We start from the raw sequence: 18,537 nt of genomic DNA, 5'->3' as shown, positions 1-18,537 counted from the left end.
TGTTGCCCCTCAGTCTCCTCTTTAAAAAAAGAATAGTGACAGCCATGAGCTAGTCTTGACCATAATAAATGCGCCGTCACGTTTATTTCTGTTTGGGGGCCACACAGGGCAGTGCTCGGGGGCTGCTCCCAGGTCAGTGCTCAGGGAACCAGGTGGTACCAGGGATCAAACCCGGGAGCCTGTCTGCAAAATGGCATCTGGAGATGGTCACCAAGATGCACGAAAGAGGAACAGAGACTCCCGCGCCCACCCCCCAACACATACACCCCAGCCCTGTGCAAAGGTTGGGAAGATGCAACGACATGTAGCTGCCCGGTAACTGTATGGAAAGGGCGCGACACAACAGCTGCCGTGGTGAACGGGGCCCTGCGTCTCAGCCTGGCCCAGGACCCGCTGCAGATGGCACCTCGGCCCGGCCAGCCCCGCCTGGGGGCTTCCTTAGCAGCAGGGGCTCCAGAGGCGGGGAGTGGGGCCTTGCTTTCTCGACCCCTTCCCTGCTGCTCTTCTCCGCTTCCCCGCCAGGCAGAGCTGGGCTTCTGGGAACCTTGACTGCGGAACCACTAGCCCCGGGCTGGGGTTTCTAAACAGTGCCTCGGGGGAGGCCGCGGGCAGGTCCTCCCCGTGCTGCCCTAGAGATAATGCTCGAGTCGGTCACGGAGACTAGAGCCCGGGAGGGCGCCAAGCGCTGGTATGCAGGCGTCACACGGGGTGGTGTGGGGGTGGGGTGTTGATCCGGGGTTTGATCCCTGACGCTGCATGGTCTCTTGAGCACTAAATTGGGAGTAGTAGCATCTGAACTCCATGGGGTGTGGATGCTAACAAACAGGAGGCTAGAGTTTCCAGGGACCCAGGGAGAAAAGAACAGCAGGAGATTGAGGGAGAAAGTTGTGTGTGTGTGTGTGTGTGTGTGTGTGTGTGTGTGAGAGAGAGAGAGAGAGAGAGAGAGAGAGAGAGAGAGAGAGAGAGAGAGAGAGGAGGGAGGGAGGGAGAGAATGTGGACGTGCCTGGTATGACTTGTGTGCAACTTCTTTTTTTTTTTTGCCTTTTTTTGGGTCACACTCAGTGATGCTCAGGGGTTACTCCTGGCTCTGCACTCAGGAATCACTCCTGGCGGTGCTCAGGGGACCCTATGGGATGCTGGGAATCGAACCCGGGTTGGCCGTGTGCAAGGCAACCGCCCTACCTGCTGTGCTATCGCTCCAGCCCCTTGTGTGCAACTTCTTAAGAGCCAGCTGGAAGGGACTGCGGGGGTCGAGCCGTGGCCGGCTGATCTGCAGCCCCGAGAAGGGTCCTGAGAGGGGGCTGGGAGGGAGGCGAGAGCCCGCGCCTTCGAGCTGGGTCGGCTGTGTGCGTGGGAGCTCAGCAGGGGCCCATGGAGGGCTTCGCCCCTGGGGCTGACGCTGACTGTTCCTCTCTCCCAACTTCCCCTTCCCAGGGCTCCGGGCACAGCCTGGCCATGGGGCACAGCCAACAGCTGAGCAGGGAACAGGGCGAACATGACCCCCAGGGAAAGTCAGCTGCCCCTGCCCCCACCCCTCCCCCCCACCCCGTCCCACACATGCCAAGAGCAGAAGAGAACTAACTGATTTGTCCGTTGTCTTGCCCGTCAAGATGGCCCTCGCCTTGGCCTTGGTCAGCGGGAAGGACTTGATATATGAGTCATACAAGTGTTTGGCCAGAGCACGGAGGTCAGCGGACTCCGGGTTCAGCTGGTCGATATCGCTGGAGATCTCTGCCAGCAGCTTCTCCTTCTCGGCCTGGGGCATCCGGCCAAACCTGATGGCTACAGGGGAAGAGAAGAGACAGGATGAATCACTGAGTCACGGCCACTCCGGAGGCATCTCCTCCCGCCAGCCCGCCGCCATGCTGCTTCCCGCCTCCACGGGTGCTCAGGGTCCTTCCCTGGCGCTGTGCCAGTGGCCAGGAAACGTGCAACTGCCTGTATCTTTCGTGAGAAAAATATGAAGGGATGCGTGACCCCACCCAGGAGAAGGAGTCCGAGCCAGCCCAGGAAGGAAAGTCTATTTACAGGCCCCTGAGCAGAGACCAAGCTCCTACTCATCCTGCAAGACCCCACCCCGGTGTCCCCTTCTATTAAAATATGACCCTGAGCTGAACAGCGGCAGGGCTTGGGGTGTGAAAAATCCACACACGACTTTTTTGACTCCCCCCCCCCCCCAAATGTCTGCCATCGGGGCTGGAGTCATAGTATAGCAGGTAGGGCATTTGCCTTGCACGCGACTGACCCGGGTTCGATCCCCGACATCCCATATGGTCCCCTGAGCACTGCCAGAGGTCATTCCTGTGCGCAGAGCCAGGAGTAACCCCTGAGCATTTCCAGGTGGACCCATAAACTAAAAAAAGTACAAATGTACATCGTCTTCCCGTGTAGCTGAGGGGGAATGATTTCAGGCCCCCCCCTCTTCCTGATGAAAACCCAAACCTGTCAGCCCTCAAGCCCAGGTGAGCGGCCACGTCCATCCACCGTCCACAGAACCCCTGCTTAGATGTGGAACCCACAAGTCCGCGGGCTCCACACAGTCTACACTGAGCAGAACCCGCCGGGGGCAGAACCCTGGCGATCCCGAAGGGCTGCACCAGGCCGGCGTGTGCGAGGAGCAGTTTTCCCCCCACTTTACTCTTGGGGGGGGCACCAAGACCCCAAAGCAGGGAGCTAAGATGTGTCTGGTGGGTTCACAGCCGAGGTCTCGGGGGCTGAAACAGAAGATGAACGAGTCCACCCGCGGGGAGGTTTAGGAAAGGGGTCGGGGTAGAATGTGTCCGGGAAGAAGTAGGACTCGGGGTGGACCTTGGACAGAGCAGTGCCCATGAGAGCAGAGGCTGGCGGGAGGCACCAGTCCCCCGGCTGCCCCCCGACATGAGCCGACACGACGGCGTCTCCTCGCCCAGTGATGGCAAACACCCCGCGTGTGCCAGGCCTCGTTCTCGGCTCTGGTTACACGGCACTGGCAATAGACTATAAACACAGTCTCCGCACCAACAACAGCCCACCCCCCCAGCAGGTAATCAGGAAGTTAAACAAATGGCCACAGATAGTATTTATTACCTTTCCGAGTCCCGGTTTTCCATAACTTAACAAAAGCAGCCAAAATAACTTAAAAAAAAAAACAACTTAGGATGTGCAGATTTTCTCAAGTGAAAGAAGCCCTTCAGGCTGAATCCAATGTGAGCTTTTATAAGCTGGAGTCCTCCCCAAAGTTCTCTCCACAGCTTAGGAGCGAATTTTCTATAGCATTGGTATTTGTCCAACAAACTAGGGATTTTTTTTTTTTTTTTTGCTTTTTGGGCCACACCCGGTGATGCACAGGGGTTACTCCTGGCTCTACATTTAGTAATTACTCCTGGCAGTGTTTGGGGGGCCATATAGGATGCTGGGAATCGAACCCAAGTCGGCCACGTGCAAGGCAAACGCCCTGCCCGCTGTGCTATTGCTCCAGTCCCGGTAATTTTTCTTTACAGCATGAAGAAGACACATGGCGGGCGGGGGGGGGGGGGGGGTTGTGATCCGTGTTGAAGATGAACCTTGTCATTCAGGCGAATCTCTTTTCCTTTTGGTTTTTCTTTTTCAATATGCACCAGATCCTCTGGGTATGAGGAAAGGGAGAATGATTGTAAAGATGCTGAGTGTCCCCTGAATCTGTGAACCCACTTCTCCCCGCCCCTGGATTTTTCTGGCACTGTTGAGAAACTCATGTTAAAGTTGTCCGCTTGTTTGATTCTAATAAAAAGGAAACAAAATCTTTTGTAGAAGATATTCTAAGGGAAAAAACCTTGAGTTTCACTAATTTTTTTATATTTGTGTAAAATATTTTTTAAAAACATAATTTTTGTGGAACTGGGGATTAAAGGCAGGGTCTCACACATGCATATTGGTTCATAGAGGTGATTTTAGAGTTTTTATATACAAAAGAAAATTTAAAAACAGTCCACTCCATTTGGTGGCGCTGTCTGGTATAAGACATACAGAAGCCAGGTATGAGACTGCAGTGACGTGACACACGGGGCCTCACGGGACGGAGGGGTGGGACTGGCCCCTCTCCCCATCCCGACGAGGCCCCGAGTTGCCGCCCACGAATGGCTCCTGAGCGGCCAGGATCCCACAAGCACACTGACCAATCTCGGAGCCCAGCGGCTTTTGGCAGACATCGCTCCAGACTTATTACTAAAGCATCAGAAATCCAAAATGCTCTTCATATCAGCAGTAGAAAACAAGTTACTTAGTGATGCCTTTTTGGCAGGTCTGATTATTGGGGAAAATTCCAAATAATAATGGTGTTTTTTTTGTCAAAATATTGAATGTGATCAAAATGGAGAGAGAGTAAGGTGGAATCATCTGCCATATAGGCGGGGGAGGGGTGGAACGGTGGGGGGGGATATACTGGGGTTCTTGGTGGTGGAGGGTGTGCCCTGGTGAGGCGATGGGTGTTTGATCATCGTATGACCGAGACTTAGACGGGAAAGCTTTGCAACTGTTCTCACGGTGATTCAATTAAAAAAAAAAAAGACATACAGAAATTGGACGTGGGAGGGGATATGTGCATTTTTCTCTTTTGGGGTCACACCCGGCAATGCACAGGGGTTACTCCTGGCTCATGCACTCAGGAATTACTCCTGGTGGTGCTCAGAGGACCATATGGGATGCTGGGAATCGAACCTGGGTCGGCCGCGTGCAAGGCAAACGCCCTACCCGCTGTGCTATCTCTCTAGCCCCTCAAACAAGCAACTCTTGAACCCTCGTCCACATTCTTTGGGAGGAGAACCCGAGGGCTGAGAAGCCCTGGCAGAGCTTGGGAGACCCTCTGGGGTGCCGGGATCGAGCCCGAGTGGGCCAGGCGCAGGGTGCGTGCTTCGCCCACTGTGCTCTCTCTGCAGAGGATTCCTCCTCAGGATCATTGCTCTCTCGCCAGCTGAAGTTGGAGCTGAGAAGCTTCTCCGGGTGCAGAGATAGGGGGGCTACGTGTACCCTCCTACAAGTCAACGTTTGTCCCCTACGTGTGCTCGAGAGGCAGAGGGAAATGCTCTGCATACTCACAGGACCTGCTGAGCGACAACTTTTGGCCTTTCTAGGAGGACACGGATGGAGCCACGGTGCTTGAAAGAGCGCGTTGCTTCCTAGTCCCAGCTCCGGGACCGGGCGGCTGAGTACATGCGGCCCTGGGAAAAGGAGCCTCTAAGTCTCTCTTCCTGGAGCTCTCAGCTTAGCTATAAAATTCCACAGAGTTTTGCAACAGCTGGTCCCGGGAACATGGTCTGTGCCGCCTCTGCCCCAGCACACGGTCCCGTAGTATATAAGACCCCCAACCACACACACACACACACAGACACAGACACACACACAGACACACAGACACACACACAGACACAGACACACACAGACACACAGACACACACAGACACAGACACACACACAGACACACACACAGACACACACACACACACACACACACACACACACACTGTTCTGCAGATCTAGACTCTGTCACACAGAGCAACACCCCGGGTGTGGGCATATGGTCATTTGGTGTCCTTTGGGGTAATTATCCCCTGCAGAGGATTCAGGTACCCTGGCTTTTTTTTTTTTTTTTTTAAAGACTCCATATGGGAATGGGTTCAGAATGAACTCGGCGCCTCCGGGGGAAGCAGGCCACACCACCGAACGGGACCTGTCTCTGCAAGACGTGGCAGAATTCAGCCTTGGCCTGGGCTGGGCAGTGTGTGCTGGGACAGAGACACTCAGCACAGAACACCGTGGAACATTCAGGAATCCTGCTCACGGGATCTGGAGAAAGGAAGGCAAAGCCAGGGGGGTTGCTGGGACATTCTCGGCTTGGTTGGGGCCACACTCGGAGGCGCTCAGGGCTACTCCGGGCTCTGAGTTTAGGGGTCACTCCTGGTAGTGCCGGGGGGATTCTACGGGGTGCTGGGGATTGAATCTGAGTTGGCCAAGTGCAAGGCAAGTGCTTTACCGACTGTTCTATCTCTGGCCCCACCAGGGCTGCTCAAAACCGCCAGGCTGACTGTGGTGCTTTAAAGACAAATGCAGTTAATTACCAAGATGGGCTGAAGCAGATTTTCAAGGCAAGTCAACAGGAAAAGACAAGCATGAATGAGGCTGAGTGTAAAATTTAAAATATGTTTGCCTCTTTCAACATGCCAGGGCTGAATTTAAAGATCATATCGGGGAGGGGGTGACAATTACATTCCCATGCTCAACTTTCCTACTTCCGCCTGTTTACCTTGCAAATGCCTCATCGCATTAAGAAAGGCTAGGACCTTCTTGCTTGTCACACAGCTGATGCCAGTAAGTGATGTCAGGCTTTCTTCCTTCCGACCTGTGGTTCCCAGGGCATGCTCAGGGGATGGTCCCCCCCCGCCCCCAGGAGCTCCTTGGCCTCCCTGCCTGTGAGGTGGGCTGGGACAGTGCTCTGGGTTGCTTGGGCCCCATGATCCTGGGGGATACCAGGTCATGCCCAGTGGCACTGAGGTGGGGTGGGGGCGGGGAGGGCAAGAGTGCTGGATCACATTTGGGACCCAAGCACGGCAAGTTATGTCCCCCACCCCTCTGAGATATCTTCCCAACCCCCCCTCTTTCTTGAGGAAAAAGAAAACTTGTGGTTCTAGAGGTTCTGCAGAACCCGGCAGTCCAATAACGGCTCGCCCAGTTCCTTGGCACCCCTGTGCGACTATTTCAAACAGGAGCGTCAGGGGCTGGAGTGATAGCACAGCGGGTAGGGCGTTTGCCTTGCATGCGGCCGAGCTGGGTTCGATTCCCAGCATTCCATAGGGTCCCCTGAGCACCGACAGGGGTGATTCCTGAGTGCAGAGCCAGGAGTAACCTCTGTGCACCGCTGGGTGTGACCCAAAAAGCAAAAAAAAAAAAAAAAAGACAAACAGGAGCGTCAGTTTGCAGCTTCAGTGGACGTTTAGACACGTGTCCGGATTTCTTTCTAAGTGAAGCAGAGCAAAAGCACAGGCTCAACCTGTGACCCTTGGTGTCTAACGGGGTGTCCTGGAACTCTCAACTGAGCACCAGACGCTGGGCCCTCTGGGTGGGCTACGGGCAGAAGCTGGGTCCGGAAGTGGTGAGGACCAATGGGCATGGCTGTGCTCGCTCAGGCCCGCCTTCCTCCGACTGCCCCTTTCCCTCGCAGGTGTCCGTGGGTCTGACCGGGCCTTGGGCTTCACCTTTCCTACCCCCGTAACCCGAGTAGCGGAAAGAGCCACTTCTCTGTCGCTTCCTGCTCGCTTCCCTGCACGCTGCAACGCAGTCTTGCCTAAATTTATTGAAATTTCGCTCTTAAAAATTTCTGCTGTGCTCAAGGGGCTGAGTGCATACTTTGCATCAGGAGGCCTGAGTTCAACAAACACCCAGAACCGCAGGGGTCGCTGGCACCTCTGGGAGTGACACCCCCTCCTCCCACGAGCATCGAGCCTGAGAAGTCCCTGGGCACTGCTGGGTGTAGCCCCAAAACCCACCCACCCAATCTAACCCAACCAAGCCCAGACAGCCCCAACCAGACCCAAGTTCTAATGCTTTTCCCATGCCCGGATCGGGGCCTGTTCCAACCCTCCCAGCCCTTGGTGCCCCCCCTCCCGACTGGCCCCTCCCCTCAGCTGAAAGTGCAGGCGCTGTGCCTGTATTTCGGGGACTCCTGGATTTCTGTTCCCAGACCCTGGGGCAACCCTCTTCATGGCGCCTCTCTCTCTCTCTCTCTCTCTCTCTCTCTCTCTCTCTCTCTCTCTCTCTCTCTCTCTCTCTCTCTCTCCCTCCCTCCCAGGGAGAGGGTCTCCAATTCTCCAAGTGCCCCGCATGCCCTTCCCCTCTTTCCCAGGATCTGGATCCCTTTCATTTCTTCCTCCAATCCCTGGATGGTGGTAGGGACGCTGACTCGGGAGCTCTAAAGGGCCAAACTGCATCCCCTTGTGATGGAGCCTTTTCCCGTTCTTGGTGAGGCAGTGCATGGCCCCAGCCGGAGACTGGCAGGGAGGCTCCCTTTGCTCGGGGGCTGTGTCCACCGTCACTGCTCCCAGGTGGACAGGGAACTAGACAGGGCCGACAGTGGCCCAGCGTGTGGCAGAGACGATAGGTGTGGAGTTTGCCTGATGGACAGCACAGAGGTGGTAAGGAAGTGGGAGTGAGATAAGCCGACAAGTCTCTGTGCTGAGGGTCTCGTGCCTGGGGACCCTTCCTTGGCTGCGTTTTCTAACAGTTAATTGGGGTAATTTTCCATTTTGGTTTTTTTTTTTTCAGTGATACTCAGGGGTCACTCCTGGCTATGCACTCAGGAATTACTCCTGGCGGTGCTCAGTGGGGGGACCATATGAGATGCTGGGAATCAAACCCAGGTCAGCCATGTGCAAGGCAAATGCCCCACCCGCTGTGCTATTGCTCCAGCCCCGTTAATTTTCCTTTACACCATGAAGAAGACACATTGTGTGTGTGTGGGGAAACCCATGTTGGAGAAGACCCTTGTCATTCAGACGTATCCCTTTACCTTTTAGTTTTTCTTTTGCAATAGGCACCAGCTCCTCTGGGTACGGGGAAGGGATTGCAAAGATGCTGAGTGTCCCCTGAATCTGTGAACCCATTTTTACCCCCTCTGGGTTTTTCTGATGCTGCTGAGAAACACATTTTAAAAGTTGTCAGCTTGTTTGATTCAATAAAAGGAAAAAATGATCTTTTGTAGGAGATACTCTAGGGAGAAAAACGAAGTTCCACTAATTTTGTATGTTTGTGTGAAACATCTAAAAAGCATATAATTTTTGTGGAACTGGGGATTAGTCAGCGTCTCACACATGCACGTTGGTGCTCTTGAAATATATAATTTTGCTTCCAATCTCAGTGGTATAGGGAAAATAAGTCCAATGATAGAAAAGTAACCTAAGTCAATTCAAATTAAAAATTATTTTATTGGGGGGAGGGACTCCTTGGCAGTGCTCAGGGGGCACACAATGCTGGCACCGAGCTCTGGGACCCCTGCTCCAAGTTCCAGCACTGTGAGCCATCTCCCTGCCCCGACTTCAGATTTTTAAAAATTGCACAACCCACACTTAAAATTTTATTATTCAGTTTATATGGGAAAAGCAGCTTGGAATATAAATTACTCACTAGTCAGAAGTCTGAAAGACTAGCTTATGAAAAACAAAAGAGGGCACTTCTAAGAAATGGGACTTATGTCAGGAACATTGCTCAGACATTGCGTTCGAAGACTATAAATGTGTGTGTGTATGTGTGTGTGTGTGTGTGTGTGTGTGTGTGTGTGAGTCCTTGTACTGAGAGCATTTGGAGTAAGAGTCTGCAGCCAGGGGCTTGGGACATTAGCGCAAAGCCTTAGAGCAGCCGCCATTCATGGGCTCGGTATTCCGTGCCCAGCACTGCCCCCAAATCAGAGTCTGCAGGCACCAGTTTCATTCCCTCCAAACAGAAAACCAGGATAGTGACTCTGCCCCTCTAGGAGGCCAGGAGGACAGCTCTGTATACTGCTCTCCTTTCTTCTAGAACTCTCTTCTAGGGGTGGCATCTAGACAGAGATGAAACAGACAGTGTTTGGGAGCACTCAGGAACAGTTGCTGCCATCGTTGGCCTGACCCAGGGGCCAGGAAGCAAGGACTGTTCAATGCCCCAAAGATCTGGGATTTTTTTTTTTAATCTCAATCACTTAGAAAAACCAACCAACCAACCAACCAATCAACCAACCAACCAACCAACCAACCAACCAACCAACCAACCAACCAATCAACCAATCAAGCAACCAACCAAGCAACCAGCGAATCAACCAACCAACCAACCAACCAACTAATCAACCAACCAACCAACCAACCAATCAACCAACCAACCAGTCAACCAACCAACCAACCAACCAATCAACCAACCAAGCAACCAATCAACCAACCAACCAGTCAACCAACCAATCAATCAACCAACCAACCAACCAATCAACCAACCAAGCAACCAAGCAACCAACCAACCAACCAACCAACCAACCAACCAACCAACCAACCAACCAACCAACCAACCAACCAACCAACCAACCAATTGCTTTCAAAGCACATCGAGTCTGCCCCTGAGTGCTTTTGTCAGCCAGTCCCGAAAGTGGACGTTGGAACAACAGGCGTTTCCAGCTGGAAGAACGCTGAGACACGCCCTCCCGCCCTCCCACGCTCTAAGTGAAGCTCTCCCCGAAGAGCCTCCCCCGGTGCTGTGTCGCTCACCAAATGTGCCAGTGAAACCTTCCTTAGTTTGGTTTGGACCTGCCCTTGGGGGCCGTATGATTACACCACCTGCATCGTGCTGTTTTCAACTGCCGAGCATCAGGTCTGGGAGAGAACAGCTGGTTCTGGCCAACGAACAGCATTTCAATGGCACTAACACACGTTGGTGAAATTTAGCAATTTGGGCGATTGACAGGTATGAGAGGAGACTGATACTGGCTGCAAGATACAGAGGCGCTGGTGGGAACAGCAACTGGTGAAGTCTTTTTGGAAGACAATGTGGACATTCTTCAAAAATCCAGGAATTGAGCTTCCACAATAGCCAATAATTCCACAACTGGAATCCTCCCAGGGGCCCCAAAGCACAAATCAGAGAAAACATTTGCACCCCTATGTGCATTGCAGCACTGTACACGATAGCCAAAGTACGGAAACAGTCTAAGTGCCCGCAAACAGGTGCCTAGATAAAGAAACTACAGTACATCTACACAACAGAATCCTGAACAGCCTTAAAAAGGTGAAGTTCTGCGACTTACTGCAACATGGATAGATCTGGAGAGTATCGTGTGGAGCGAAACCAGAGAGAGGAACAGACTCAGAATGATCCCTCAGGTGTGGGAGCTAGAGAAACCTCGAAGGGGGGTATCTAGAGGCCTAATGGCAATAGAAATGAAGGGCAGAAGAACTGGTCTCAGGAGGAAGCTTGGTCGCTAGGACAGGGGTGGGGGTGGGGGATAGATTAGGGAAGGGAATACTAGGACCATGGGGGAGGGTAAAAGTGTCTGCCACAGAGGCAGGCTGGGGGCTGGGAGGGAAACTGAGGACACTGGTGGGGGGGTAATGGGCACTGGTGAAGGGATGGGTGTTGGAACAATATACGTCTGAAACTCGATCATAAATATCTTTGCAATTCAAGGGAGGGGGAGGAGGGGGAGGGGAGGGGGAAGGGAAGGAGAGTCAAAAGGATGATGTAATTATCAACTTCAGGATAGTTTTCTGCGACTTTGCTGGGAAGAGCAAACTATGTCCATACTACGTGTGGTTGGGCTTTGAATTACTGCTTGCCCATAAACTGGATGCAACAGAAGCTATATTTTACTCGAATGTGTGCAAGCCCCCTTGGCAGGCTCACCCAGGAAGTCTTTGGGATAATGACCTTAACGTCAAAGATTTCTTCATAAAGATAGGATAAGTTTATTGCAACTTGATTGCATCATCTAAAATATGACCCTTGACTTGAAAACGCACCCTTAAGATTTATGAGATCTGGAATATAAAGAAAACGGATGGATTGAAACCAGCAAATGATTTTTTTTTTTTTTTTGCAATTGGTGACTGCATTCACATGGTGCCACCAGGTTGATGCAATCAACTTCTGGGGAGACATGAATCACATTTCCACCCAGTGCGGCAACGACTCACAGATCTCTTCGGGTTACGACCCCTTCCTTAGAGGAAATAACCCCACACTCACATTCCTACAAATACAATTTCATGAGCTGCACTGTAGCCCTGCCATCTCATTGTTCATTGATTTGCTCTAGCAGGCACCAGTCACGTCTCCATTGTGAGATTTGTTGTTACTGTTTTTGGCATATCGAATATGCCATGGGTAGCTTGCCAGGCTCTGCCATGCGGATGGGATACTCTCGGTAGCTTGCCGGGTTCTCCAAGAGGGACGGAGGAATCGAACTCGGGTCGGCTGCATGCAAGGCAAATTGCCTTACCTGCTGTGCTATCGCTCCAGTCCTTCATGAACTAATTTGATGTTTTTGGTTTTTGGGCCACAGCTGGTGATGCTCAGGGGTTACTCCTGGCTCTGCACTCAGGGATCACTCCTGGTGGTGCTTGGGGGAGCACATGGGACATCTGGCATTGATCTGGGTCGGCCTTGAGCGAGGCAAATACCCTACTTGTTGCACTATTGCTCTGTCCCCCATGAGCTCATTTTAAACAGTTGGGTATCAACCAATTTGTGATTGTCATCTTGAAGATTTCGCCCATGAAATCCAAGCATCGGTATGATAGAACATTTTAATTTTCACAGATGCTTTGGAGTCTATAGATCTTAATAGATCAGTTTAAACTCTGACTTTAACAAATCAGTATTGAGGGAGGGGAAGGGAAAAAAATAGGATAGCCAGTAAAATATGACTTTGAATTAAATTTGCTATTTTTGTGATTTTTGAAAGGAATAAGTAATATTTGACAAATCTAAGAGTCTCAAGTCTATCTACAACTATTTTGTTTTTTTGTCATACCTGGCTGTGTTGGAGCGATAGCACAGCGGGTGAGGCATTTGCCTTGCATGCGGCCGACCTGGGTTCGATTCCTCCGTCCCTCTTGGAGAGCCCGGCAAGCTACTGAGAGTATCCCCCACACGGCAGAGCCTGGCAAGCTCCCCGTGGTGTATTCAATATGCCAAAAACAGTAACAACAAATCTCACAATGGAGACGTGACTGGTGCCCGCTCGAGCAGATGGATGAACAACAGGACGACATTGCTACAGACAGTGCTACCTGGCTGTGCTCAGAGCTTCCTCCTGGCTTGACACTCAGGGGTCACCCTGATGGAATTTGGGGAACCATATGTGGTGCTGAGGATCAAACCAGGGTTGGCTGCATGCCAGGCAATGCAACTTGAGCTTCCACTGTATGGAATATTATTAAAGCAACATGAAAACAGAAAGGCACAACCAGGACCGGAGGGATAGTACAGCCATTAAGGTGATTTCCCTGTATGCAGCTGACCTGGGTTTGATCCCCGGCATCCCATAGGGTATCTCAAATGCCAGGAGTGATCCCTGAGTACAGAGCCAAGAAAAAACCCTGAGCACCTCTAGGGGCCCCCAAACTAAAACCATAAAATATTAAAAACGAAAAACAAAAAACAACCCACATTACCTGTAGGATTTGTTTTAAAATCCTATTGTCATTTCCTACACCTTCCGGATTTTTCCCCTTTGCCCCCTCCCTTCATGGCAGATGACCAAACACAGACTTCTGCATGACAAGTGTCGAAGCCCTGGCACCACTGTCTGTCTCATCCACAGGTACTGCCCCCCCCCCCCAAGCCTGGCATTCGTGGTGACCTAGTGGCGACCATCTGGCACCCAAGAGAGGGCGCCTAAGGGCGGTGCTCGGGTTCACTCACCGTTATGTGACATCCCCACGGCAAGGCACTTCTGAAATCGGCAGTACTGACATTTATTTCGACTCTTTTTGTGGATGCGACAGTTAAGGTCACACCGATCGTAAATAAGCTTCAACCTGATTGTCCTCCGGAAGAAACCCTGCAGTGGGGGACAGGGGAGAGAAAAGAAGCAAGCTTGGCATCGTGTCGGGCAGCACCCAGTGAAGCCAGCCTGTCGGCCTGGGTGTCTGCGATGGTCCTTTCTTCCCTTTTCTTCCAATTTAACTGTTACTGGATTTTTCCACTCTGGAGAAGCCCAGGCTCTCTCCTGAACACGCATGCGTCTCCTTCTCTCCTCTCACACTTCTCAAGGTCAAGTTCTTCAAATAAAACTATTTTGCTTCACACACACACAATTTAAGTGTTATTGATTTACCATGGCTTATAACACTCGGTGAACTGGGGGGAGGCCAGCCTCACCTCTCTCTGTACGTGTCCCTCACTCTCCCCAAAGTTCTCTGCATCAGATTGACCCCTTCATCCAGAGAACGGTGTGTGTGTGTGTGTGTGTGTGTGTGTGTGTGTGTGTGTGTGTGTGTGTCTTTTCTTTCTTAAATTACCATTTATTTATTTATTTGTTTTTTGGGTCACACCTGGCGATGCACAGGGGTTACTCCTGGCTGTACACTCAGGAATTACTCCTGGCGGTACTCAGGAGACCACATGGGATGCTGAGAATCGAACCTGGGTTGGCCGCGTGCAAGGCAAATGCCCTACCCGCTGTGCTATTGCTCCAGCCCCTAAATTACCATTGAGCTATTTTGGGGTTGTTGCTGCTGGGCCTACAGCTGGCAGTCCTCGGGGTGACCAGGGTGCTATTCCCTAGGGTGCTCGGGGCACATGTGGAGCTGGGGACCCAATCCAAGGCCTCACACATGCACGGCACGTACTTGAGGTACCACTCGGGGTACACCCCGGCCCCAGAAAGGGCGGTTTCTCGACACGCTCTGTCACTGCTAACCCAGCGAAGTGTCGCAACCTCCCTGGAACTCAGTGTCTCTGCTCAACCCCAGAGAAAGTCTCCAGTGTCCCTTTTCAGCCTGCGGACAAAGACCGCATCCAGCTGATGTCATTCAGCGCTTCTTGGCTCTGCATCTGGAGTTGGGTCTGCTCGGAGTGTGCTGGGTACAACACAACTCGGAGCAAACACCGTGTAATCAGCCCCGACCCTGTGCAAGTCACTTCAGCAGCAGCCCAGCCTTCATAATCGCGCTGAGCAGTTTGGCAAAGCTGGAATCATGTCAGTCTAGAGCATGATCAGGGCCAGTAAAAACCCACATGTGGATAATTTTATGGAATTCTCTTATGTTGCATAATTTCCTACAAAACTCATTTTGTTTCTTTCTGCAGTGGAAAGTGCTCCAAAATCTTGTATCGTATAGAGAAAAGGGATCATAGTGGGGCAGGAAAAAGCATAAAGATGCCCCCCCCCCACCACACACACACATATTCTGTCCCAAAATTGATGCACTGTCAAACAGTACATATGTGCACTGGAGGTAAAGTGAATTTTGTCCTATTTGTCTGATTTTTGAAAGACCTGAGGGGGAAAAAATTCAAATCAGAAATGCTTTCTAACTCCAATTTTGGGGTTCAGAATATTCCTACTTATTTTTATTGTATTTATGCTCCTGAAACTCAGTTCTTAAGCCTTTCATATTTATCTGGTCCCATTATTCTTTTTTGGCTTTTTGGTTCATACCCAGCAATGCACAGGGGTTACTCCTGGCTCTGCACTCAGGAATTACTCCTGGTAGTGCTCAGGGGACCCTATGGGATGCTGGGAATCGAACCTGGGTCAGCCGCATGCAAGGCAAAGGCCCTACCCGCTGTGCTATCACTCCAGCCCCCTATCTGGTCCTACTTTTACAAAAAGCTCTGAGGGGCTCAGACCCTTCTCCACCATGCATTTGGCCCGTCCGGGTTTTGGTCCCTGAGTCTCGATTCCTTCTAGCACTGACTTGACTGCAAACCTGGCAGTTTGCAGGGTTTTGATGTCCCTCCACCTCTTCCTCTGAGACGCACCTGCCCGTTCCCTGCCTCCCCACCACACTTTGTGTCCTACCAATGACGCTCGCTGATCCAGTCTCTTCCCCATGTGATCTGTCGCCCTTCCTGATCCCCTGGAGCCCTTGACACCCTTTACGCTGTTGTTGGTTTTGACTAAATAAATGGTGTGGGATCTGGGCCACACCCTGCAATGCTCGGGGCGTGTGCTTCCTCTTGGCTGTGTGCTCACGGATCACTTCTGGTGGGGCCTGACGGACTGAGGCAGTGCCGGGGATTGAACCGGGGTCAGCGGCATGCAAGGTCTCTCGGACTGCCCCCTCCCGCCAGTAGCTGGTAAAACAGCCTCTTCATGCTTTCCCATGTCATATAATTTACTTGGAGTGAATTTGCTGGTCCTACCCCAGCCCCCAGTTAAAACTGTGAGCTCTGTGATGGCAGGGCTGGTCTCTTACGCCCAGGATGACACCCACACACCCACAATAATACTTCAGGAAAATCATTTTTCCATCTGCTGAACGAGAAGCCGCTTCTGTCGCTGCTATTTGGTGGTTCTTTATTTATTTTTATTATTTTTATTTATTTATTTATTTATTTTTGCTTTTTGGGTCACACCCAGCAATGCACAGGGGTCACTCCTGGCTCTGCACTCAGGAATTACCCCTGGCGGTGCTCGGGGGACCATATGGGATGCTGGGAATCGAACCCGGGTTGGCCGTGTGCAAGGCTAACGCCCTACCTGCTGTGCTATCTCTCCAGCCCCTGGTGGTTCTTTCTTGAGCCTTCACAGGCCCTTTGGAGGATCACTCTCCCTCTCTTGGTTTCTTTTTGGACTGACAAGGGGCACGTTCAATGTTAAACGATCCTTCTCTCTCGTATGCTTGTTTTTGGCCGGGACGCAGGCAGCGGTGCTCAGGGCCTACTCCTGGCTCTGCCCTCAGGGATCACTCTCAGAGCAGCTCTGGGGAGCCGCATGGGGGTCGGGGTCAGGACCAGAGTCCAGGTCAGCCTGGTGCAGACGGGGGGCCCTACCCGCTCTCCCAGTCTCCAGCCCCAGGGACATCCTCCTCCACTTCACTTAAGCACCGCCCCTGTGCAGGAAACCTTTTCAAATCTGCAGCACTTTCCTCCCCGCCCCCAGGTTGTGTATTATAAATTTATTCATTCACTGGTTGAACTTTGGACTATGAGGGTGGGTGCTGAGGCTCACACAGGGATGTGGAGCAGTGCCAGGGGTCAAAGCCGGGGGCTTCATACATGCAAGGCACGCATGCACAGTGCATCCTGAGGATGCAGTGCTGGGCCCCCCAGGGCCACAGTCGGGATACCCAGGGAGCTGGGGATCTAACCATTGCACTATCTCCTGGCCCCCAGCTTTCTTTATTCTCATTCCAGAGTCTAGGAAACAACGCGCCGTTTCAACGCTCAGTCTTCTGGTCATTGGATCGGTGGCTGAGTCTAGTGTTGTCTGTGATAGTGAGGCTTGTTTTTGGTTTGCCTTTTTCGAAAGTACCTCCAACCTCTCTGCAATGGTTCTTCCTTTGAAAGAAGCCTCAGGAGCAATTAGGCCAGAGAACAGTCCTGCTAATCTGAGGAGCCTAAAAATCCTCTGACCAGCCGTTGTGTCCGGAGGCACCTTGCTGGTATCTGTAAGTTTGCTTGAGGTTCTTAAATGATCTTTCATTAAAGGCACAAACATATGATGAAGCCTCTGAGAGGGACGAAAAGGGGAGAAAAAGCAAGCAAGCAGCCAGCTTGCAAGCAGAATCAGTGAGAGTTTTGCAAGCTCTGAGGTGTCTGTGCGCTGTGGCGGCCAAAAGTTTGTTATTTCCCCGAAGTCTGCACACGAACACAGTCAAGAATCTGTCCCTATTTTTCTGTCATGCAGATTCAAGCTTTTCCTCCCACTAGGAATTTTGGCAAGGGCCACTAATATAAATCTGTTTCATTTGCGTGGTAAAATTGTTTAGGAAGACCGGCTGACAGCTGGCTTGAGCAATACCACCAATTATCTTTTTTCAATCCATAAATTCATCCGCAGGCTCGTGGGCAGACTTCTGCCCTGAGCGCTTAAATGATCAGAGCACCCGTCAGAAAACGCGTCCAGGTGAGTCCGAAAGACTTGCTCATCTCACGTTCCTGGATTCCCGTGGACTCTCGCAGACGAGCCAAGAGAGATCTTTGGTGGCAGGGGCCACTGGCCTGATTTACTTGCATCAGAATGGGATGGCGCCTTTCTTTCACTCCCAGGTGGCGCAGGCTGGCCCTTCTTTAGCCTCCATAGAACGTTTTATTCTGCAAGTCCCCTTAGCTCCCTTAGAAATGGCTTTTGCTTGTGCAGGCGATCTGTACTGCCACACATCCGAAATGAAATCTGAGACATGATTATGTACAGGAACATATAGGCAGGCATCCCATGGGTGATCAAAGCCATGTTATCATTCCATGTCGTGGGGCTTCTGGAACACTCCGCTGACACTCTCGGAGGACTCGAGTGAAAATGCTAAATCACAACTTGGTATTATTATGAAAATACTTTCGACCTTCTGGGGGCTTTGGGGGGCAGTCAGTGGGGTCCCTGGAGGTTCGTAGACCACACTTTGAGAACTGACTGATGACTCATACTCGGAGAAGCCAAATTATATGATCCCACTAAAGAGTTTTCTTATTCTTATCTTTAAAATGAATATAGGTCTCTTGACCCTTCCAAGGTTAGCACAGCTTTGGTTTGGTTTCATTTTAGTTTAGTGAGTCTATGGCCCGTGTTTTGGGTAGCTGGCCAGTCACTGTGGGTTACTATGGGATATTCTCAGTTTTCTTCGAATTTGCAGGGCTAGTTGGTCGGTTTCTCGATGGTGGGTTAAGAACTGCCCTGTTCTCACTGGCTTCATGCATCCATCTCCGCCTCTGCCTCCTACCCTTTCCATTCCTAACTTCAAGGCGTTAGAATCTTCGCCTTTCCTGCTCCTCTGGCTACTTTTGCCCGCTCCGTTCTCCTTGGTCATGCCATTCCTGCGCTGCCTTTAGAACTCGGTTTGCACCACAGAACCGACTTCTGACTTCCGGCAGCATTTCTGTCCTTCAAGGCTTAGCTTGTCTCAGAA

At 51.6% G+C, this 18,537-nt stretch overlaps 1 protein-coding gene across 2 annotated transcripts in view; it reads right to left on the bottom strand.

The window, feature by feature from the left end:
• The window catches only part of PPARG (peroxisome proliferator activated receptor gamma), a 142,867-nt gene that overhangs the window by 26,517 nt on the left and 97,813 nt on the right, over positions 1-18,537 (bottom strand). For both annotated transcript variants that reach the window (XM_055136134.1, XM_055136135.1), the window contains exons 5-6: positions 13,388-13,526; positions 1,584-1,783 (exon numbers count right to left, since the gene is read on the bottom strand). In XM_055136134.1, the coding sequence (XP_054992109.1) occupies positions 1,584-1,783; positions 13,388-13,526 (339 nt within the window). The remainder of the gene's footprint in view (positions 1-1,583; positions 1,784-13,387; positions 13,527-18,537) is intronic.

Source organism: Sorex araneus, chromosome 4 (assembly GCF_027595985.1).
Source record: "Sorex araneus isolate mSorAra2 chromosome 4, mSorAra2.pri, whole genome shotgun sequence".
Taxonomy (NCBI): domain Eukaryota; kingdom Metazoa; phylum Chordata; class Mammalia; order Eulipotyphla; family Soricidae; genus Sorex; species Sorex araneus.
The sequence above is the reverse complement of the archived record's forward strand: the minus strand, read 5'-3'. Positions and strand labels throughout refer to the sequence as shown.